Source organism: Labrus bergylta, chromosome 23 (genome assembly GCF_963930695.1).
Source record: "Labrus bergylta chromosome 23, fLabBer1.1, whole genome shotgun sequence".
Lineage (NCBI taxonomy): Eukaryota > Metazoa > Chordata > Actinopteri > Labriformes > Labridae > Labrus > Labrus bergylta.
The window spans coordinates 5137096-5156233 of NC_089217.1; the positions used below are offsets into that span (position 1 = coordinate 5137096).

The window sequence follows — 19138 nt, forward strand, 5'->3', positions numbered from 1 at the left end:
TTCCAAAGCAAATATAGGCAACCGGCAGGTATTAGCTTCACTTTTACAACTCTTATGCTTTCTGTTTACTTGCCCCACTTCCTATATCCTCACAGATTTCCATGCTTGTATTTAAATAACTCTTGAGAATATTTAAAACAAATTAAACTAAATTAGTCCAATGTGCCTCTAAAAGTTTTCCGTTTATGAAGTGTTATCTAAGGTAGTCTTTAAAAAGTACCCCAATGTATTTAGCTATTAAATACACAGTTTAGGTAATTTTTGGAAACAGTTGCTCACTTTGATTTATTTCATCAAACTCTGATCCAAATTAAAATGATTTCTTCCTGTTGATTAGCCGAGAAAACAGAGGTACAATAACACAACAGCTACTACATGTTGTTTAATGCTAAAAATGCCAACAGGTCAAGTTAGCATTCAACCACTTTCTAGTAGCTACCATTAATATTAAGTAGGAATTTACAGGCTTACATTCCTAATCCACTAATTAATCCACTAATTAACTTAATTCCCGCCTCTGACCAGGCAATAACCCAATGATGGATTAGGATTTTAGGGTTGCACCTGGGGTGGCCAATCAGATTTCAAGTGGGGCCCATGCCACACCTTGGGACAGCCCCTGGTCATTAACTAGAAATATTCCAATTTAAATTCCAATATAGCAACAAAAGTATTGATCAAAACAAAAAAAGGCAGAAAAGGCAAAATATAAAAACCTAATTGGCCCTTAATGTTTGGATAATGACCTTCAGCGAATTCCTGATGGAACCAATCCCAGACGACAAGATTATTAAGGGGATACCTGGGCTGCTATTTGAAGATAACCTGTAAACTGCTAACAAGTCGGCATAGCTTCTAACTCTACTTTCAATCTGGTTCTCCTGTTTTTTTTCTCTCTGTGTGGTAAAGCTGTGGTTGGGAATGCCGGCCTGGTACGTGGCTGCGTGTCGTGCCAACGTAAAGAGCGGAGCCATAATGTCGGCGCTCTCCGACACTGAGATCCAGAGGGAGATCGGTATCAGTAACCCTCTGCACCGGCTCAAACTCCGCCTGGCCATCCAGGAAATGGTCTCCCTCACCAGCCCATCGGCCCCGCCCACCTCCAGAACCGTGAGTTGTACATACAAATATGGGAACATGGATGCAGGCTGGAAGTGTAGCTGAACAAATGATTCATGTGGAGAAAGATGATGGATAAGAGAGGATATCCTTCATCCATCAATATCAAGTTTGTACAACTAGCCACTTACTAGACAAGCACAGATTTAAAACACAAAAAAGCAGCTAGCCTAGCTTCTCCAGAAAGAAACAAAATCTAGTTTTCCACTTTTCTACAAAAACATTAAAAACAAAAAGTAAAAATAAAGATTGATTCATGTGTTAATAGTACACTCTAGAGATTCCACAATGCTTATATGCTAAGCTAAGATGTGCTAAGCTAACAGGCTATTTGTAACAATTTGTTGACAAAAAAAAAGTTCTGATCTGAGTCTTCAAAAGAAAGACAATAATCACATTTCCCAACGGTCCAGCTGTAAATAAAAAGAAGGTTTAGCAATGCCAGCATGCTAACCCTGTTTTATTTCCCCTGACTTTATCAACTGTTAAAAATGAAGTACATCATCGCTGCTCACATGCACAACGCCTCCACACATGGGTGACATGTGTTGGGAGGATGACAACAAGCCAAAGATTAGCAAACGGAGCCATCAACGATCATTTAACAGCTATTTGGAAAAAAAAACAAAAACATTTATAACCTGCAGTCTTTGAGATAAGTCAGGGAATATTACAAAGGGAGTCAGAGTTTGTCTAAGCTCGATGGTTATTCCACGCACACATTTGCTTTCATAACTCCACGTTGTCATGGCAACTGCACACGGCCCTCTAAGGACCGTGCTGTTCCTTAATGATAGAGAAGGTTCACACTGCAGGGTAAGGAATAAGCTGCTTTGTACTGAAGGTACACATACACAAACAATGCAAGGCCATACATCACGCAGACATGAGAAGTTGTGCGCTGGTAAATGAGCCCAGCTGAGAATATTCATTAAAAAGATTTAAGTCTCTGTACAATACTATCTATGCATGCAGCAGTCATAACTCACAAGTTCTTGCACTTTTTCTGTCTGCTACCGTTTCAAATAAAACTTGCCGAATGCCTATATACTTCCCTTCCCCTTCCCCCGTTTACCCTCTCATGTAGCACTTAGCTCCACTTCCACACCTCATAAACCTTCATTACACAGCATGCAACTCCACACGTCCCATTACCAACTTCCCCAGTTGTGACAAACCCTCCACCTGTTCTCACAGTAAAAGACCTTAAACTTGATGATCAGGGGGGAAGTGTATATGGAGCAGAAACAAGAGAGGGGAGTGAGGAGTTAGTCATCTTACATTGGCTATTACACTTGAACAAGTATTACAACCTGTGCTTGTTTAATAGATTAAGTCAGAGTCTTAGAGGGGTTTTCAAAGCCGTGACTTGAACACAGTCAAAAATAGTTTACCTTGATGATGCACTGAGGTTTACAAATCACAAACCACAGCAAGAGCAAGTCTGCAGCACTTTTCAGCGTACCAATTTTGCTGTTTTTTTACGAAAACTTGAATTAAAGCATTCACTGGAGCTTCTGTCTCCCAGATTTTCTCTGAAGATTTTGAATGTGTTTAAACTGGAAAGAAGCCTCTAAACAACGCAACATGCATTGCAACTTTTTAGGCTTTTTTTTTAGGATTTTAGGCTGCAACAATTACAAGCGCCGGCGAAATCCTGGAGGGGTTGCCTAATGGTATAATTGTAAACACCCCGCCACAGAGGTTCAGGTAGAAGCTTCAAAATAATAAAGAACTTAATACAGAGGGTTCAAAAAGATGCTTTCTCTCTCATGTGCGACATAGATCAGTTGCCTTTAGGGTTTTGCAGTTTTGTTATCTGTGCTGAGATTTACACCCCCACACAATAAACATACAGTAGCTTTCACTTTGGACATTCCTGATTGGAACTTCCTAGTACTGAAAAAAGTAGCCCGCAGAATGTTCTATAAATTATCCCGAGACAGGAATTCAAAGGATGGAACCAGATCTCATCACAATAAATTGAATAATCTGTGAGTCGATCAACAGCAATGGAAATAAGTTTAAAAAAAAAAAAAAAAAAAAAAAAAAACTTTTCATGAAGTCCAGGCACTAAATGCTGTTAGAGAGAACAATTACTAGATTGACTTTGAAAGTGGTCACTAGATATTTCAAATATTGTAAGGTGGAGTTGCAGTACTAGATGTTTTTTTTTTCTTAAAATCTAAATAAGCAGATAAAACGTTAATATTTTGCATGATTAGAACCACTGTGGAGTCATTTCAGTGAGCTGACCGTTAGATAAAGATGGAGTGGGATGCTTAAGGTGTGTTTTTTTTTTATTTCTGTTGGTGTCGATGGTACTAATTGATTTGGTGTCTTTGTTGTGCATGACGTCTTCTCTTCTCACTGCTGTTGTTTCTACATGTACTGTATGCTGAAACATGGATGTTCTGTGTTGTACTTGTGTGTGTTGTGTTTTTTTTTTTTGTCCTCTGCACACGCCCTTGGACCCCTGGCGGGTTCGGGGACAGTTCATGATCTGACTGTGATGCTATAAAACTATTGGCTTACAGTGGTGCTGCTCTTCTTCTTTAACACTGCTTGCCCCTCCTACTGGACCTCTACTACCAACCCCGTTGCTGCTGCTGCTGCTGCTGCTGCTGCTCTGTCTCTCGGGCTCCGCCCCCCCTCCCCTTGTAGCCGTCAGGCAATGTGTGGGTGACCCATGAGGAGATGGAGACCATGGCAGCCCCTTCCAAAACGGTCAGTCCCCTTGTGTCCTTTTTCTTGCGACCCTTGTCTGTCCCTTGTCGGTCATGTGTGTCGGGAGTGAATGAGGGGAGAGATGGAGAAGGCATGCATCATTTAACATCTCTTCTCTGGTCTGTGAACCTTTTCTAACACCCAATTTGAACTGGTTTTAACCTGTTCATGAGGCCGATAATGTCTTTGTTAAGGTTAGAGTCGGTTTTCTCTCAGCATCAGACTGTTAAACTGTGACTAAAACGCCAACAAAAACCTCACCACTCACTAGATCTCAGCAGAAAAAGAAGCTTCTTTTGCACATCGGTGAGTCAGCCTGATGAGGATTAATCTTCAAAAACAAATACAGAATCTGAAGGGGAAGACTTTCGGAGTAGAAATTTTCCACTAGTAGAGTTTCATTTTTAAATTGTGTTTCAGTGGATTTGGTTTAATGCAGGACAAAAACTCATGCAGTGAGTGAAAGAGGGGGACTATCTAAAACCAGTCCATTACAAGGATTAGACTTTCTCTAAACACTCAGCTGCTGTAAGTAGACGCAAATCAAGTTAAAGATGTTGTCTTCAATCAAACCATGTTCTTGTGTCTTAAGTTGCCAATCGGAGTGGACACAAAGGACTTGTTTGCCCAGATATCCCTCATACATGTAAATCATCTGAATAAATACCGGCTACAGAGGAAGCTTTATTTTGATCAGATGATAGCTGATGTGTTTCAAGATTAGATATGGATGGATGTTGGGTGCAGCCTTTGCATATGAAAGAACTTTGTGATATCATGCAGATAAAGAATGATTTCTAAAACCTTTACATCATTGTCAAAGTGTCTCACGCTAGTGGTGTGTCTTTGTTTCAATGTGATACACATTATTCATGTGATATTTAAAGAAGGTAATAATCTGGATTGTACGGTAACTATCACCCCAATGGAAGTTCAAAAGCTTCTCAATTATGCCAATTTCACACGTCTTCCGTCGACAGATTTCCGCTCCTCTCACCACATAAGGAATATTTCCCCATTCTAGGATGTTGCTCTGAACGCACTGACCCCGTCTGATCTTTTCCCCCGAATAAAATCCAGCAAATATTATGCAAGTCACAACAGATGTGCTTAATAGAATCATCTGGCTTCCGCTGCGATAAAGCTCAAAGTAAAAAAATAAAATAAAATAAAAACTTGGGCAAACTTAAATGCAAACTGCCAGGCCCGGGCTGCATCTGAGGATCCGCCTGGAGATAAATTTACATGCCGTTTAGATTCAAACCCATTTTTTTTTTCGCCTTTTTAACTTGCTCAGCTGTGACTCCCAGGAGCCTTTAGCATTTTTGTAAGATGTGCGCGGTTAGTTCAGGGTTTGTACAAAATGAAGCGAGGTTGAAAATGAAACGAGATCGGGCGTCCTCTCGGATGAAGCTCCAAACTTTCACTTCTGCTGATCTCACATTCAGCGGGACCTTTGTTTGACACTTTTGATTGAAAGAGTGGAAATGAAAACTGAGTCATCGTCATGTATACTACTGGGTTTATAAGTGGAGTTTAGCGTTACTTTAATTGCAATCAGGAGACATAAAGGATGCAGCTGCAGGAAATAGTTCCAGAACAATCAGATGATGATGAGTCTTGGTCGTCTCTCATGAATGTACTTTTGTTCTTTATGTTCTGATCAGAAGTCACAGTCTGAAGAGGGGAGCTGGGCACAGGTAAGGAACAGTTGTTTCTTTAAAGGTTCCTGATTACAGATATTTTTAAAAGATAATATGATACATTTACAGATAAAAAAGCATCCGTTTTCTAAGTGAGGTTCTGCGTGTATTTTCTCTCAGACTCTAGCTTATGGAGATATGAACCATGAGTGGATAGGGAACGAGTGGCTGCCCAGTCTAGGACTACCTCAGTACCGCAGCTACTTCATGGAGTGCCTGGTGGACGCACGCATGCTGGACCACCTCACCAAGAAGGACCTGAGGGTACACCTCAAGATGGTGGACAGCTTCCACAGGTACTGAGCCGCCTATATTTAATTCTTTCAGAGGGCGATGGTGACTTTGATTGTAGCCCTACAAGTTGAAGCATTTCATTTTAAGATTCTGTAACTGTTTCATTATTGGATGTGTTTATGTTGGCATATTGTCATAACTGCGTACATGTGTGTTTTTCTGATAACAGAACAAGTTTACAGTATGGAATCATGGGTCTGAAGAAGCTCAACTACGACAGGAAAGAACTGGAGAGACGCAGGGAGCACAGCCAGCACGAGATGAGAGGCAAGAGCACCGATAATAATAAGCATGAAAACCAACCAAAACAAGATGCTACGATAGATTTTAAAAACAACTCTCCTCGTGTTTGTGCAGACGTACTGGTGTGGAGTAACGAGCGGGTCATCCGCTGGGTGCAGAGCATAGGCCTGAGGGACTACGCTAACATCCTGCTGGAGAGCGGTGTGCACGGCGCGCTGGTCGCCTTGGACGACAACTTCGACTACAGCAGTCTGGCTCTGCTCCTCCAGATCCCCAACCAAAGCACTCAGGTACTTCAGCTACACCTTCACCCGCCGTTATGACGCCAAGGCTTTGCAACACAGACACTGGAATGTAAAGATCTGAAAGGCTTAATGTGAGACATTCTGACAATGAGTGTAGCAAAAATGTGATGAACTTTATGTCGATATTCTGTGAATTCCCTCAAAAGAGAGGGAAGTCAAACTACCTCTGGGTTTGTTGTTCTTAGCTCTGTGTTCACTACGCTTCCTTCCAGCTTGTTTATGTATCGCTCAGAGATGATATGGTAAAGGGAACACAATAAATCATTCAGCTTTTTCTGCCTTTATCGGACTGTTAGGACAGTAGAAACAACCTCTCATCTGCAATGGAGCCGCTTTTTGACACAATTGATCTTACAGGAACAATGATTGTACGGTGTAAAATCTGTGAAGCGATATTTAGATCATTACTGACGAACAGATTTTTGGCAAAAGACTTTGGTTTCCTGCTCAAACTCAGAATTCCACACAGCTAGAAAAAAAATGTCTGAATTTGAAAGTTGGACCCATGTTATGGTGTTTTGCCAAACGTGTGATGTTTGTCAGCAGCAGTCTAAATATAACGTCGTAGAGTTTCCAGACTGGATATATGAAAACACCACATATTCAAGACGTTTTAAAAAGATTTGTTTTCCTCATTCAAGCCGGATTTTAAAGGTGCTGAATGTGTGCAGAAAATATCATCAGTCACCAGCGAAGTATACAAGTGGAGGTATGTCGGTATCCGCCTTCAAAAAGCTGCTCGTATCTAAATCAGAACATGCAGATCAGCCAACTGTCACTCTGGCAGGCTGCCCCGTGAATGTTCACTGCTTATCTCCTCTATAATCAGGTAAAATGGATATGCAAGCACGACCAACGTAATGTGTCAGCTGCCTCTGGTACTGTTCGGCTAAAAATAGCCGGCCTTGTGCAAATCAGAACGTGTTGTTATTTTTATTTTTTTCTCTCTCTCTCTCTCTCCCTCAGGCACGTCAGATTCTGGAGCGGGAGTACAATAATCTGCTGGCTCTGGGCACCGACAGGAGACTAGATGAGGTGAGCTGTCAACATCGTGACCGACCTCATACTGAGGTTACTGAAAGGTTGTTAAAGAGCGCATTATAACGCTTCATTCATATTCAAGATGAACATAAACGCACAAAAATCACATCCTGCTTACGTCTTACAGTTACTGTTGTTTATTAGCTGTGGGAAATATTTTTAAACATGCTCCAGCAGGCAGGGGTGTGTCCAGTGGGGTGGCAATGGCCCCCCTTGGAATCATAAAGGCCACCCCAAAATCCTTGACTATTATTGGAGTTAATAATTGGAGATTTTTAATTTTTAGAGTAATGGGGGAAGAAATCAGGAAATTGAAAATACATCAGAACGTCAGAGAAAAAGCCTCATACTGGTCTTCAATTAGCAAAGTTGCTGGTAACGGTTGAGGGACGAGGAATTTACGAAAATGAATAATTGAATGGAAAATGTAGTTTGAGGATTGAGACATTTTTTAATGCGTTCCAAAAAATGAAAATCTGCCATTTTGGGACAAACAAATGGCATATTGGTGACAGTCGATGTAAAATATATAATTTATGATCTAAAAAATGTTCATCTACCCGTCAGTGTGACGATAAAGACTTCAGAGGTCCATCGTGGAGGAGGCAGTTCCCTCCCCGAGACGTTCACGGTATCAGTATGATGCCCGGCTCAGCGGAGACGCTCCCTGCTGGATTCCGTCTCACCACAACATCCGGTCACTCCCGAAGACTGCCCCCTGATGGTGAGCGCCTGTCTCTATCTGCATGATTTGCTATTAAGTGGCTTTTTAAAGGCAGCTCCAAAGCAAAAAAAAAAAGGTTGATTCTACCTGTTGCACGGGTGGGAGTCAGCAGCACACCTGAGCACAGGAGGTGCTACTTCCTGCTGTGTTGTGACCTTGTCTCTTGTTCTCTCTGACTCTGTGACGGCTGCTCTGCAGTCCTCTATGAGGCGCTGGATGACAGTCCTGACGACATGTATTTGGATTGGTTTCAAGGTCAGATATGCCCCCTCTGAAGGTCCTGGGCTTGTTGGCCCTGCGTGTATTATGACTTCATAAACTCCCTCCTCTTCTCATGATCTCTGCCAACCACTGTCCTGCTGTATCTCTCCTCCTCCTCCTCTTCTTCTTCTTCATGGGTTCTCTCCCTCACTTCTCTCTTTCTCTACTAATCTGTGATCTCTCTGAAATTAAACTCCAAGGGTGTAGTTTTGCAGAGTTGCAAAATAGTTCCTCAGCCGCCCGCCCTGGTGGTAAAGCTAGGGGTACAAGTTATGGATTAGGACCCATGCTTGCTTGTTTTAACCCTTGAAGTGATATTTTGCATAAAGCAGCAAACAGAAAGTGGCTGAGCGGTGCTATGTAAGGCGGCCTGAATCAGGTTTACATAGGTGACAGTATTTCAAACGGACAGTTTGTGTCATTTCTCATCACCCTGCTGTTAAAAGAGGACACTGGCTGAAACAGGCTTTCATTCAAGGATAACTCTGGATTATTCAAGCTTGGTTCTTTTTCTTTAAAACCGGATTGGCAAAAAAAAAATTATTTGGAACGAAAACAGGAAGCGAGCTGCATTTAAGGCGGTCAAATCTTTCAATACTTTTCAGTACCACACGTTTTAAACGATCCAGTCCTTGGTGACCTATACTGCAGCCAGCCAGCAGGGGGAGCTCCAAGTGCTTTGGCTTTACTTTTGGGCAGCTGACATGTCATCCATCTTTTTACACAGTCCATGGTTCAAACTTATACATATACATGAATTTCTTAAACCATGTTTTGATGATTGTAACTAAACTAAAGGTCAGAATTTATAAATGGATGAACATGTACAGTTCTAACACAATTGAGCAAAATAACTCAGGTGTAATACAAACAAAGGTGTGCTCATTCCGGCTGTTTCAGTGTAAAAGGTAAACTGTAAAAACAAAGATGTAAACTGATATGAAGGAGAATTATCCTTGGATAAATGCAGAGTGTATTGGCAATTTTTGTGTTTTGTTGCCTGGGTTCTTATACATGACTGGAAATCATCCGACCGTGCTGATTTCGCCCAGTGTTCTCCTCTAACAAGGTGCTCCCAGTGACGCTTAAACAGCCTCCCCGTGTCCCTCCGTCTCTATTAACTGTGCTCCCTGGTCTGTGACGTCCAAAAAAATACTCTCAAATCTTGTTACCTGTGTTGTCCACTCTAAATCAAATCTTCCTCTTAAGTTTGTGATACATGGCTTCGTCCTCTGAAGGTACAAAAAAAAAACTAATGTGTTGTTTGAGGAAAGTGTTTAGTCTGTGACCTCACTCATCCCGTTGAGGACGTCTAACCTCATGGTGACAAGTGGAGGAATGGATTTATCCATCTGGTATAAAAAGGAGGGGTTGAATATTTTTCTGCTTTAAAAATCTTTCTTTTCTCACCGTCTCCCCCTACAGTCGGACCCTCTGCAGTGCAGCGGCTGGACAGCTCCACGGTGAGAACCTATTCCTGCTGAGAGGAGGAAGAGAGGCCCCTTAAACTGTACGCTGTATGTAACACAACACCGTCTCTCGCTCTTAAAGTTCACAGCTTTCCTCAGAGATACTTAAAATAGATGTTGGATTAAAGAGAGAGAGAAAAAAAAATAGGGACACTGGCGAGCATCCGCGGTGTTTCTGCCATAAGGTGATAGAAGACAGTGAGGTTAGAAGCAAGTCGTGATCTCTTACCGATCTCAACCCTTAAATGTCTATCCAAGAAAAATGAGTCATGGTCTGATCTAAAAAAAAAAACAACTAAAAAAAGAACCTGCTTCAAATAAACTCCGCCCCCTACATGGAGAACGTTAACACAGTTCATCTACATGATTTTTGATCGCTGAAGGCTCCTAAAGATAGGCCCCCGTCAGTTTCATCCAGACTGTACAGATTAAAGAGAGTTTGCCCTAGTTCCATTTCAAAACTGTCTCTTTTTTTGTTACTGCCAGGCGCGGAGAAGAAGAAGTGTTTGACTTGATACACTACAGTGCCTGACAGAGCCACCGCACTGTGCCTGTGTTGTGAAGTTTCCAACACAATTGAAGTGGCAATCAGAGGCAAAAAAAAAGCTGCAAAGAGAACACTGGCTCCTGCTACGCATATGTTGTGTAGCATAAAAGAAAAGGTTGATTTAGGAGGAGGACATGCTGGCTGCTCAATGTTGACAGAGAAGCCAGCACTTCAACCTTAATGTCTGATGTGTGAGAAGATGATTCACCCTTTTCAATTCTCATACAGAAAACAATATGTGAATCTGAAAGAGTAGTCTCTTTCATAGAAGTTTAAGGACGAATTCCTCAGCAGTTGTAAACGTTTAGGAGTCTTGTTTCTTGAACAGGGAAGTTAAAGGCTTTATATGCAATTTTTTGATCCAGCAGATGATCCGCCCTTGAGCACCAGCATGAAATCAAAACAACTCGCGCTGCATTGTTGTGTTAGCATGCTAATGCTAGCGATCTTTATTATGCTGGTATCTTCACACTGCATGTAAATTTACCTGAAATGAGCGTGATCTAGAAACACAGTTAAGCAGTGAGTACAGTATGTTATTCTTCTTTTCTCTAGTCCCTCAATTAAACAACTTTTATACACGAGGGGAGGAGTCAGCCGGCCGTCCGGGCGATGTAAACAAACTAAAGATAGGACTCTGAAAACTCTGAAAACATCCCAGACAGTGGGACTCGGGTGTTACACCCATTGTAGACAGTCATGACTCACAGAGTTATTTTCAGAGGATATACTTGATTTATATTATATTTAAGTGTGAAAAATCGCATATAAAGCCTTAAACTTTTAGGTTGAGGTCGGTATCATTGAAAACAAAACATCCCAGTAGAGTAGATAGAAAGATGATAATGATATAAAGCTGTGACTGCGGGGTTATCATGTAAGAGAGCAGGGTTACAAAAATACATTTAAAGCAGCTAAGGGGCGAGATAGAGGGGAGTAAAAAAAAAAAAAAACAGAGCTGAAAGGGTTTGATTCCGATGGGAAAGTTTGCACCTGCATAACAATAATTTTTTATGTTTCCAAAGAGTTTGCTCATCCCATAGAGCGCCCTGCAGGCTGTTTCTAATACTTTCATCAGCTTTTTTTTATAAGTACACCCACACAGCAAAACTAAATAAATAAATAAAAAGGCAGAATACAGTTACAAAGTTCAGTGAGAGCAAGGGGTTGAATTCTGGTACAGAACATCCGTGCTCAAGAAACAAAAAAAAAGCGGATTCTATTAAACTATTTTCTGCACACAGAATGACTTTTTTTTTAACCTTAGCTGCTGACTGCATTCATTTTTTCCACTGTTGCAAGAATACATACAGCGGGTTCATTTGCATAAAGGCACCCCCCTCCCCCCTCCCAACACCTCCACCTGAAAAAAAAAAGCCTTTGCAACTTTCTCTCTCTTCTCAGCTCTTTAAAATTGTTGTAGTTTGCAAAACATGCACACAGAATGTCCTTGAAAATCTGACTCAATCAATCTAGAAGCTCATTAAGAATTTTAAAATGATGTTCAATGTCCCCTCACTTCTGTCTCGGCCACTTCTCATCTTCATCCCTCTGTTTTGGGTCTGAGCAGAAGCAGAAGTGATGATTTTCAAAAAGCATTGAAGCCCCATATTAAACAGCACAAAGACAACATATCTAATGTTGACACTAAGAAGTGTCATTGTTTTTTAAAAATGTGCACATTATGAATCTGATGCCAGACACATTTCAAAACTAAAAGTTGGGACAGGGTCATGTTTACCTCTTCTTTAAACTATGGATGTGCTATTCAAACATTGTTCAAATATCAGCTAGTTTTTCTCTTTAAATTTTGCGTTCAACCTCATCCTCTTTTTTTTTTTTTTTTTTTAAGGAGTTCCACACAGAACCTTCTATGTGCCACAGCCTTTTTTTACCCGCACTCTGCACTATAATTCTGCTTCTTTTCTTATTTAATGGCAGTAATCGAATTAGCTTTCCGGTGCACTACAACCCCCTTCTGGCAGAAGTACAATATTGCAACCAGGGGCGGGTACCAACAAAGAGTGAAAAAAATGTTTTTTTAAGCTGAGATTAAAGTCACATGAACTTTTTAGAAGGAAGGAAATCATGACACATCCCTACTTTAAAGAACAATTTGTAAGCGTTTGGCAACTGAGGAGACCAATTGCTGTAGTTTTTGAAAGTGAAAAGAAAAAAACTAAAACAATATATGATGCATGTTGTTTGGAGAAATCTCACAAGATGAAGATGAGTAAATTAATATTTTGTGCTTCTTAAAGAACTACATTAGCAAAGCAGCTTACCTACCTAGCAGCTCTATTGATTAGCGGCATCATTTTAGTGCTTCCAAAGTCACCTTCCCTCCTATAATGAGCTGCAGGCTGTATTGCACTCCGTTGGCTCATTCTGGTTCTAAATTACATTCTTGGCATGTTTTGGCTTTGTGTGTGTGTGTGTGTGTTTTTTTTCTCCTTCTTTTCTTTTCAAACGTTACCAGCTTTAAAAACTTCATTCAATGCCACCGATTCTGTCTTTCTCCAGGTACAGTTTTGAATGGAGATAAACGGGTGAGCTGCTGGATGGGCCAACCTGCCGAGGAACAAACACGCACTGCCAAGAAGCCCTGCTCTCCCCTCCCCCTCCCCCCCCTTTGACCCCCTCATCATGTGGGCACCAGGTGCCGGTGCTAAACTGTCCTGCAGGCCTCCCTGTTGTCACCATTTATACCTTTTACATGTACAGTAACTTGTTGGGGGGAAAAAAGCATAACGTACTGTGTTATTTCTTCTACAGGAGATGTGTAGGTTATCTGTATATAAATATGCCATTTTTTAATATATACACACATCTATGTATAAAAAGATATTCAGAGTTTGTGCAAAAAAAATGTCCCTGCCACCTCATTTAGTGGACCATAGATTAATATATGCTGCTCTTTAAACTGTCTCCATATTACCCTGCTGCCCCCCCCCCCAGATCATTTTGTACATATGGTTTTATTTTTTCATTGTGCTAATATGATGAATAACCAGAGAGAGAGGGAGAGAGATGGAGATGGATGTTGTGTGAGATGCTGCCCTCTAGTGGTGCAGAGAAGAAGAAAAAAGCCACTCTGAGCCCAAACAACTCCACCGTCCTTTCTCGCGGAGCATTTTACTGGAAAGGACACGACGAAGCACTTTGATACAACCGCATCAACTCAACGGACTCTTCAGTAGCCAAGGACGAAAAAAACCAGAGACGTCTGAAGTTGCACAGAACTTCCTCTCGGAGAACGTCGCTCTTAGAACCTGTCACCTGTCGTACTGTATGTTTTTTGTCGGGCGAATCGTCAACACAAAAAAAAAAGGACAACTTACACACTCAGCCGAGCTGGCCTTCTCTCCCCCTCCCCCCCCAAAAAAATAACACCCCCCCCCCCCCCTCCTCTCGGACACCACGTTACCAGAAGAAGAAATAACTGAAAGACAGACTGCTTTAGCTCATAGTGTGTAGACTGTATATGACCATGTTGAAGTGAGGTGACTTTTAAAAGACAAAAACCTGTTGCTTGCTGTGACTTAACACTGGTGTATCTGTTAACTCCTCAGTTTGTGTCGGAGTGTCCGGGGCAGGCCTGTTGTCGCCCCGTTATCTGTCTTTGAGTTATTTCTGATGGACGACTCAAGCTAAAGTCTTATGCTGTTTTTTTTGTTTCTTTGTTTTTACATCTTCGATTTGCACGAAAATGAATCATTTTATTTTGTGTCCAATTTTTTTTATTTATTCTTGTACTTTGGTCAAAACTAAGTGGTGAGCAAGCAGATTTTCATTGTCAATAATAAAAAATAAAAAAAAAACTACTGTCAGTGAATGAGTCTGTTCATGATTCTGTATTACAGCACGGTGACATCATACAAATTGACTGTTAATGTTCTAGTTAAAAATGGAAACATGAACTCTACTTAATGGCACACTTCATGTAAGGAGGTGAGGTTAAACTTCTTCTTCAGTTCATGTTTGCAGACCCCGGAGCTGCAAAGAGCTGCTTATGTTTATTTATCCAACCTCAGTTTTCTCCTCCATCCAGCTGATGAGTTCAGGCTCCTTCACGTCTCAGAGCTTTTTCCACCTGCTTCTCGATGTCTTTGAACACCTCGGGGTCCTCGATGGTTGGAGTGATCTGTGGGAGGAGAAAAAAAAGAGTGCGTTTGATATTCTCCTTACAAAAAAGGTACACACCTCTCATCAATAAAAACTGTATTTAGATCAAGCTTTCTTTGCACCATGTCTTATTGTGTACGGTGAGAAGGCAAGACTCAAAGAGGGCAGAACAAACACCTAGATGTGGGAGTGTCACCCACCTGGGGGAGGGGTTACCGCCCTTTGTGATGTCATGAAGGGAAAAATTTCCAACGGCCTGTTTGAGCACACATTTTCTGAAAAGTGGAGCAGGCAAAAGAGAGAGGATGGACTTTTCCTAGAATTTTAGAGTTTGTAGACAGCAGTCCTGAGAATTTTCAGCAGATTTTACTCTGGAATCTTAATAATAAATTAAGAAATAATTAAAGTTGAATTCTGCTCAAATTGCGTAGAGACACTGATATTTTAGAAATTTGTAAGTTTTAAAAAGAAATCTGTGAGAGGTGATGAGAAACTTTCAATGGATTCTTGTTCCTCATTTCGCTGGTTGAGATAATTAAAGTTGAATTTTGCTCAAATTCATGGAGACACTGATATTTTTTAAATTTGTAATTTAAAAAAAAAAATATATATATATATCTGAGAGGTGACATGAAACTTATAATGGATTCTTCTTCCTGGGGTCCCTGGCTGAACAGACTATGGACACATTAGTGTTAGAAAAACATGGTGAAGTGTATTTGGCATAATATGTGACCTTTAAAGGATCATAGGTAACTAACTTTGACCTATACATACTACAGAGCCTTACATGATGAGTATATACCCCTATTCAACTTTCCCAAAAGGTTTTCATGGTATGTGAAGTATTTTGTTGGGATTGTATGGAGGGGGGGGGGGTTTGTTTTGCTTTCAGGTTAATGCTTGCACACTACTCTTGTGTTTCGGCTTCTTTTGTTTGTCAATCAATCAGAAAAAGGCAGAATCTGTTTATTTGAGCTCCAGGTTGCATCACTACTAAATATGGAAAAGTCCTTAGAGAGTGATACTGATTGTTGCAAAGCAGCTCTGTGTGTGCTTCTACCTTTAGCTTTCCAGCTGTATCGTCTGTAAACAACCTGCTTATTAAGAAGTAATTATAACAATCATTGAATGATTATCAAATTCAGTCTCATCAACATGAAGATTACCCTCTGTATAATGCAGAGACATCTTCAGAACTGCTTTGACATTAAGTTAATTTGAAGGCTTTCAGGCAGTAAACAGTGGCTCTGTTTACAGATGTAAACTCATGTTCTCTGTTATTAAGACGTTCTGTTCCCTCCGTTTGTCATCGCCTTATCTCCGGAGGCGGTGATCAGCAGAAAACCGAGTCGGTTACTTAAAACAGATGAAATCCTAAATGGGTTTTTAGCTGTGTTTAATGAGTGCAGAGTCTGCTAATGCACGAACATTATTCACATTCTGACTTTCAAAATGAGTTTCTCTCCCTCCTCAGTAGCTCCTTTTGCTCAACACGGGGGACAAAGAAAACAAAACACCTTCATACAATATTTCCCTTCAGAGTTTTTTATCCTGCAACTTTTACAAAGTCTGTTGGTAAGGGGGGAATTTTTGTCTTATGTTTAGGACCCGACCGATACGGGATTTTTGGGGCCGATACAAAAAAATCAGATGCCAATATATCATCCGATATGATATATCGGATATCTTTCTTCGATCTATATTTGATCTGTTGTGATAGATAAAATATAGATACATACATTTGTATACACAAGATGGTCACTCTACACATGTGCTTGACGCACCTTGTAGGGCTTGCCGTTGACCAGGTCGGCAAGAGAGGAGCGAGGGATCTTTCCAGAGCGAGTCTTCGGCAATCCTCGGACGAAAAGCACTTTCCTGAAGGCGGCTACAGGTCCGATGGTGTCTCTGACGAGCTTCACCATCTCACTTATGATCTCCTCTTCCTTTTTCTGAACACCTGAGACACACACAACATGAAGCGAACGATACCATCAAGGTGAAACACAACCTGGTACTGAAGTTTGTTGAGGACTTTGATGTCCACACAAAGAGGAGAATGTACAGACATAGAGGAGTTACAGTGTTATCTGTGATGATGGCCTCACCATTCTTGAGTACACATAGGGCCAAGGGAACGACACCCTTCAGTGTGTCATCGAGACCAACAACAGCGCAATCTCCCACCGCAGGGTGCAGCAGCACTGACTGCAAAAACACACAAACACACACACATTCATACACACATACATTCATTTGTTTTTAAAAAGAGCTCAATGAAGAGCTGGAAATCTCTTTTTGTTCATCTCCTCTGAACTCGTCCTCCTACCTCCTCCAGCGCTCCAGCGGACAGCCTGTGTCCGGCCACATTCATGACATCATCAGACCGGGACATGATGTAAAGGAAATCCTCCTCGTCCACAAAACCTGCGTCCATGGTGTCGTAGTAACCCTGATGGAGGGACAAGGAGGAAGGGTTTCAGCTGGACTTCTTTGGTTTTGCTTGGTTTCTCAGAATTATTCGACTTTCTCATTCAAACGCTTTAAAAAAAAAAAAAGCAGAGTTGCTCTGTGATGAAAGGTTTCAACACTAGAGGGAGACATTGGACCACATAATCAACACTCACTCTCTAACGTTATTAATCTAGAGCCATTAGATTATAATTGACGTGGTCTTTTATGGAACCAGACAGCTGTGCAAATGATAACACATTCATCAGGGGAGTCAGGGATTTAAGGAAAGGAGACGAATCTTACAGGGAACTTAGTGAAGTAGAGCTCCTTGAACAGATTGTGGTTCTGCCACAGTGACAGCGCAGCACCAGGTGGTAGAGGCAGCCTGGAGGAAAGAGGATGTTAAAACAATTGAAGTTTAAATCCATTCTTTATTAACTTTTTGCTACTGGCTTAACGGCACAAAAAACCAACAGAGTGTACGTGCCTTAAAATTAATTCATTGTTTGTTGAGGAATTGTTGAACAACAAAAGTCCCACTGAGATACAAAATCATTCCTTCAGTGGAATCCTGTCCCAAATGGCGAAAACACAATGATAACAAATAAATACATATATCTAGAGGAGAGGGGAGGGGAGAGGAGAGGAGAGGAGAGGCGAGGAGAAGAAAAGAGAGGAGAGGAGAGGAGAGGCGAGGAGAGGAAAAGAGAGGAGAGGAGAGGAGAGGAGAGGCGAGGAGAGGGGGGCAGACGAGAGGGGGCAGAGGAGAGGATAGGAGAGGAGAGGAGAGGAGAGGCGAGGAGAGGAAAAGAGAGGAGAGGAGAGGAGAGGCGAGGAGAGGAAAAGAGAGGAGAGGAGAGGAGAGGAGAGGAGAGGCGAGGAGAAGAGAGGAGAGGAGAGGAGAGGAGAGGAGAGGCGAGGAGAGGAAAAGAGAGGAGAGGAGAGGAGAGGCGAGGAGAGGAAAAGAGAGGAGAGGAGAGGAGAGGAGAGGAGAGGGGAGGAGAGGAAAGGATATGAGAGGAGGCAGATGAGAGGAGAGGAGAGGAAAAGAGAGGAGAGGAGAGGAAAAGAGAGGAGAGGAGAGGAGAGGAGAGGAGAGGCGAGGAGAGGGGGGCAGACGAGAGGGGGCATAGGAGAGGATAGGAGAGGAGAGGAGAGGAGGCAGATGGGAGGATAGGAGAGGAGAGGATAGGAGAGGAGAGGAAAAGAGAGGAGAGGGGAGGGGAGGGGAGGGGAGGAGAGGGGGGAGAGAAGACGAAAGGAGAGGAGAGGAGAGGAGAGGAAAGGATATGAGAGGAGAAGAGAGGAGAGGAGAGGAGAGGAGAGGAAAGGATATGAGAGGAGAGGAGGAAAAAAGAAGGACATTTAAGTGACTCTTTCAAAGTGAAAACGATCATCTAATTGAAAATCTTCAAACTTTTTAATCACTTCAAATTTGATGCGAATTAAAGGAGGTCAATTACATTTCATCTCATGAAGTTTTAGGGATATGTGAAGATGGATAACTGTCTAGACACACAGCCTCACTCTCCCAGACTTCACCTTGCAGGACACACACACACACATCCACACATCCACACACACACACACACACACACACACACACACACACACACACACACACACACACACACACACACACACACACACACACACACACACACACACACACACACACACACACACACACACACACACACACACACACACACACACACAGAACAAATAAAAGAGCTCTATCACCAAGTTGCTGTTTATCCAGAGAGTACAAGCAATCCCCCTTTCTTGACCAGAGTCTTGACCAAGGGGATTCAATTACCCGTGTATGAACCCTAAACATGCCTCTGCATAAATTAATCTGACAACACACGGTAAATCTTGTTTGTGATGCTGATTTTCCGCAGAAAGAGGATTAAAGAAAATACTGTCTGCAGTTTTTTTTTGCATGCAGACGCTCTCTTCAAACACTGTTAGAGTAAAGGAAGGAATAATCAGCTGAAGGACGTTTGCTGCTTGTTCTTAACTTTAACTGTGAAACAGCACTAAAGATACGCCTGAAACTAAAATATATAAAACTAAAGCATCAAGATACGATCACCAAATCATTTTGACACTTCTTAAAA

General features: G+C 41.7%; 2 protein-coding genes across 15 annotated transcripts in view; one reads left to right on the top strand and one right to left on the bottom strand.

Annotated features, from left to right (window-relative positions):
* ppfia2 (PTPRF interacting protein alpha 2) overlaps positions 1-14263 on the top strand; it is a 141015-nt gene extending 126752 nt beyond the window's left edge. For 4 of the 14 annotated variants that reach the window (XM_065951045.1, XM_065951050.1, XM_065951053.1 and 1 more), the window contains 10 exons: positions 910-1110; positions 3784-3846; positions 5514-5546; positions 5670-5845; positions 6013-6376; positions 7358-7426; positions 8000-8156; positions 8355-8411; positions 9843-9934; positions 12957-14263. In XM_065951045.1, the coding sequence (XP_065807117.1) occupies positions 910-1110; positions 3784-3846; positions 5514-5546; positions 5670-5845; positions 6013-6376; positions 7358-7426; positions 8000-8156; positions 8355-8411; positions 9843-9901 (1179 nt within the window). In that variant the 3' untranslated portion in view covers positions 9902-9934; positions 12957-14263. Of the gene's footprint in view, positions 1-909; positions 1111-3656; positions 3847-5513; positions 5547-5669; positions 5846-6012; positions 6377-7357; positions 7427-7999; positions 8157-8354; positions 8412-9842; positions 9935-12956 lie in introns of those variants that run through there. The other 10 variants (XM_065951052.1, XM_029280331.2, XM_065951055.1 and 7 more) reach the window with 7 other exon arrangements.
* Positions 14264-14272: 9 nt separating this feature from the next.
* Positions 14273-19138, bottom strand: part of acss3 (acyl-CoA synthetase short chain family member 3) — a 43172-nt gene continuing 38306 nt past the window's right edge. The window contains exons 12-16 of the mRNA XM_065951056.1: positions 17319-17400; positions 16891-17013; positions 16670-16769; positions 16346-16521; positions 14273-14577 (exon numbers count right to left, since the gene is read on the bottom strand). Coding sequence (XP_065807128.1) covers positions 14494-14577; positions 16346-16521; positions 16670-16769; positions 16891-17013; positions 17319-17400 — 565 coding nt within the window. The 3' untranslated portion in view covers positions 14273-14493. The remainder of the gene's footprint in view (positions 14578-16345; positions 16522-16669; positions 16770-16890; positions 17014-17318; positions 17401-19138) is intronic.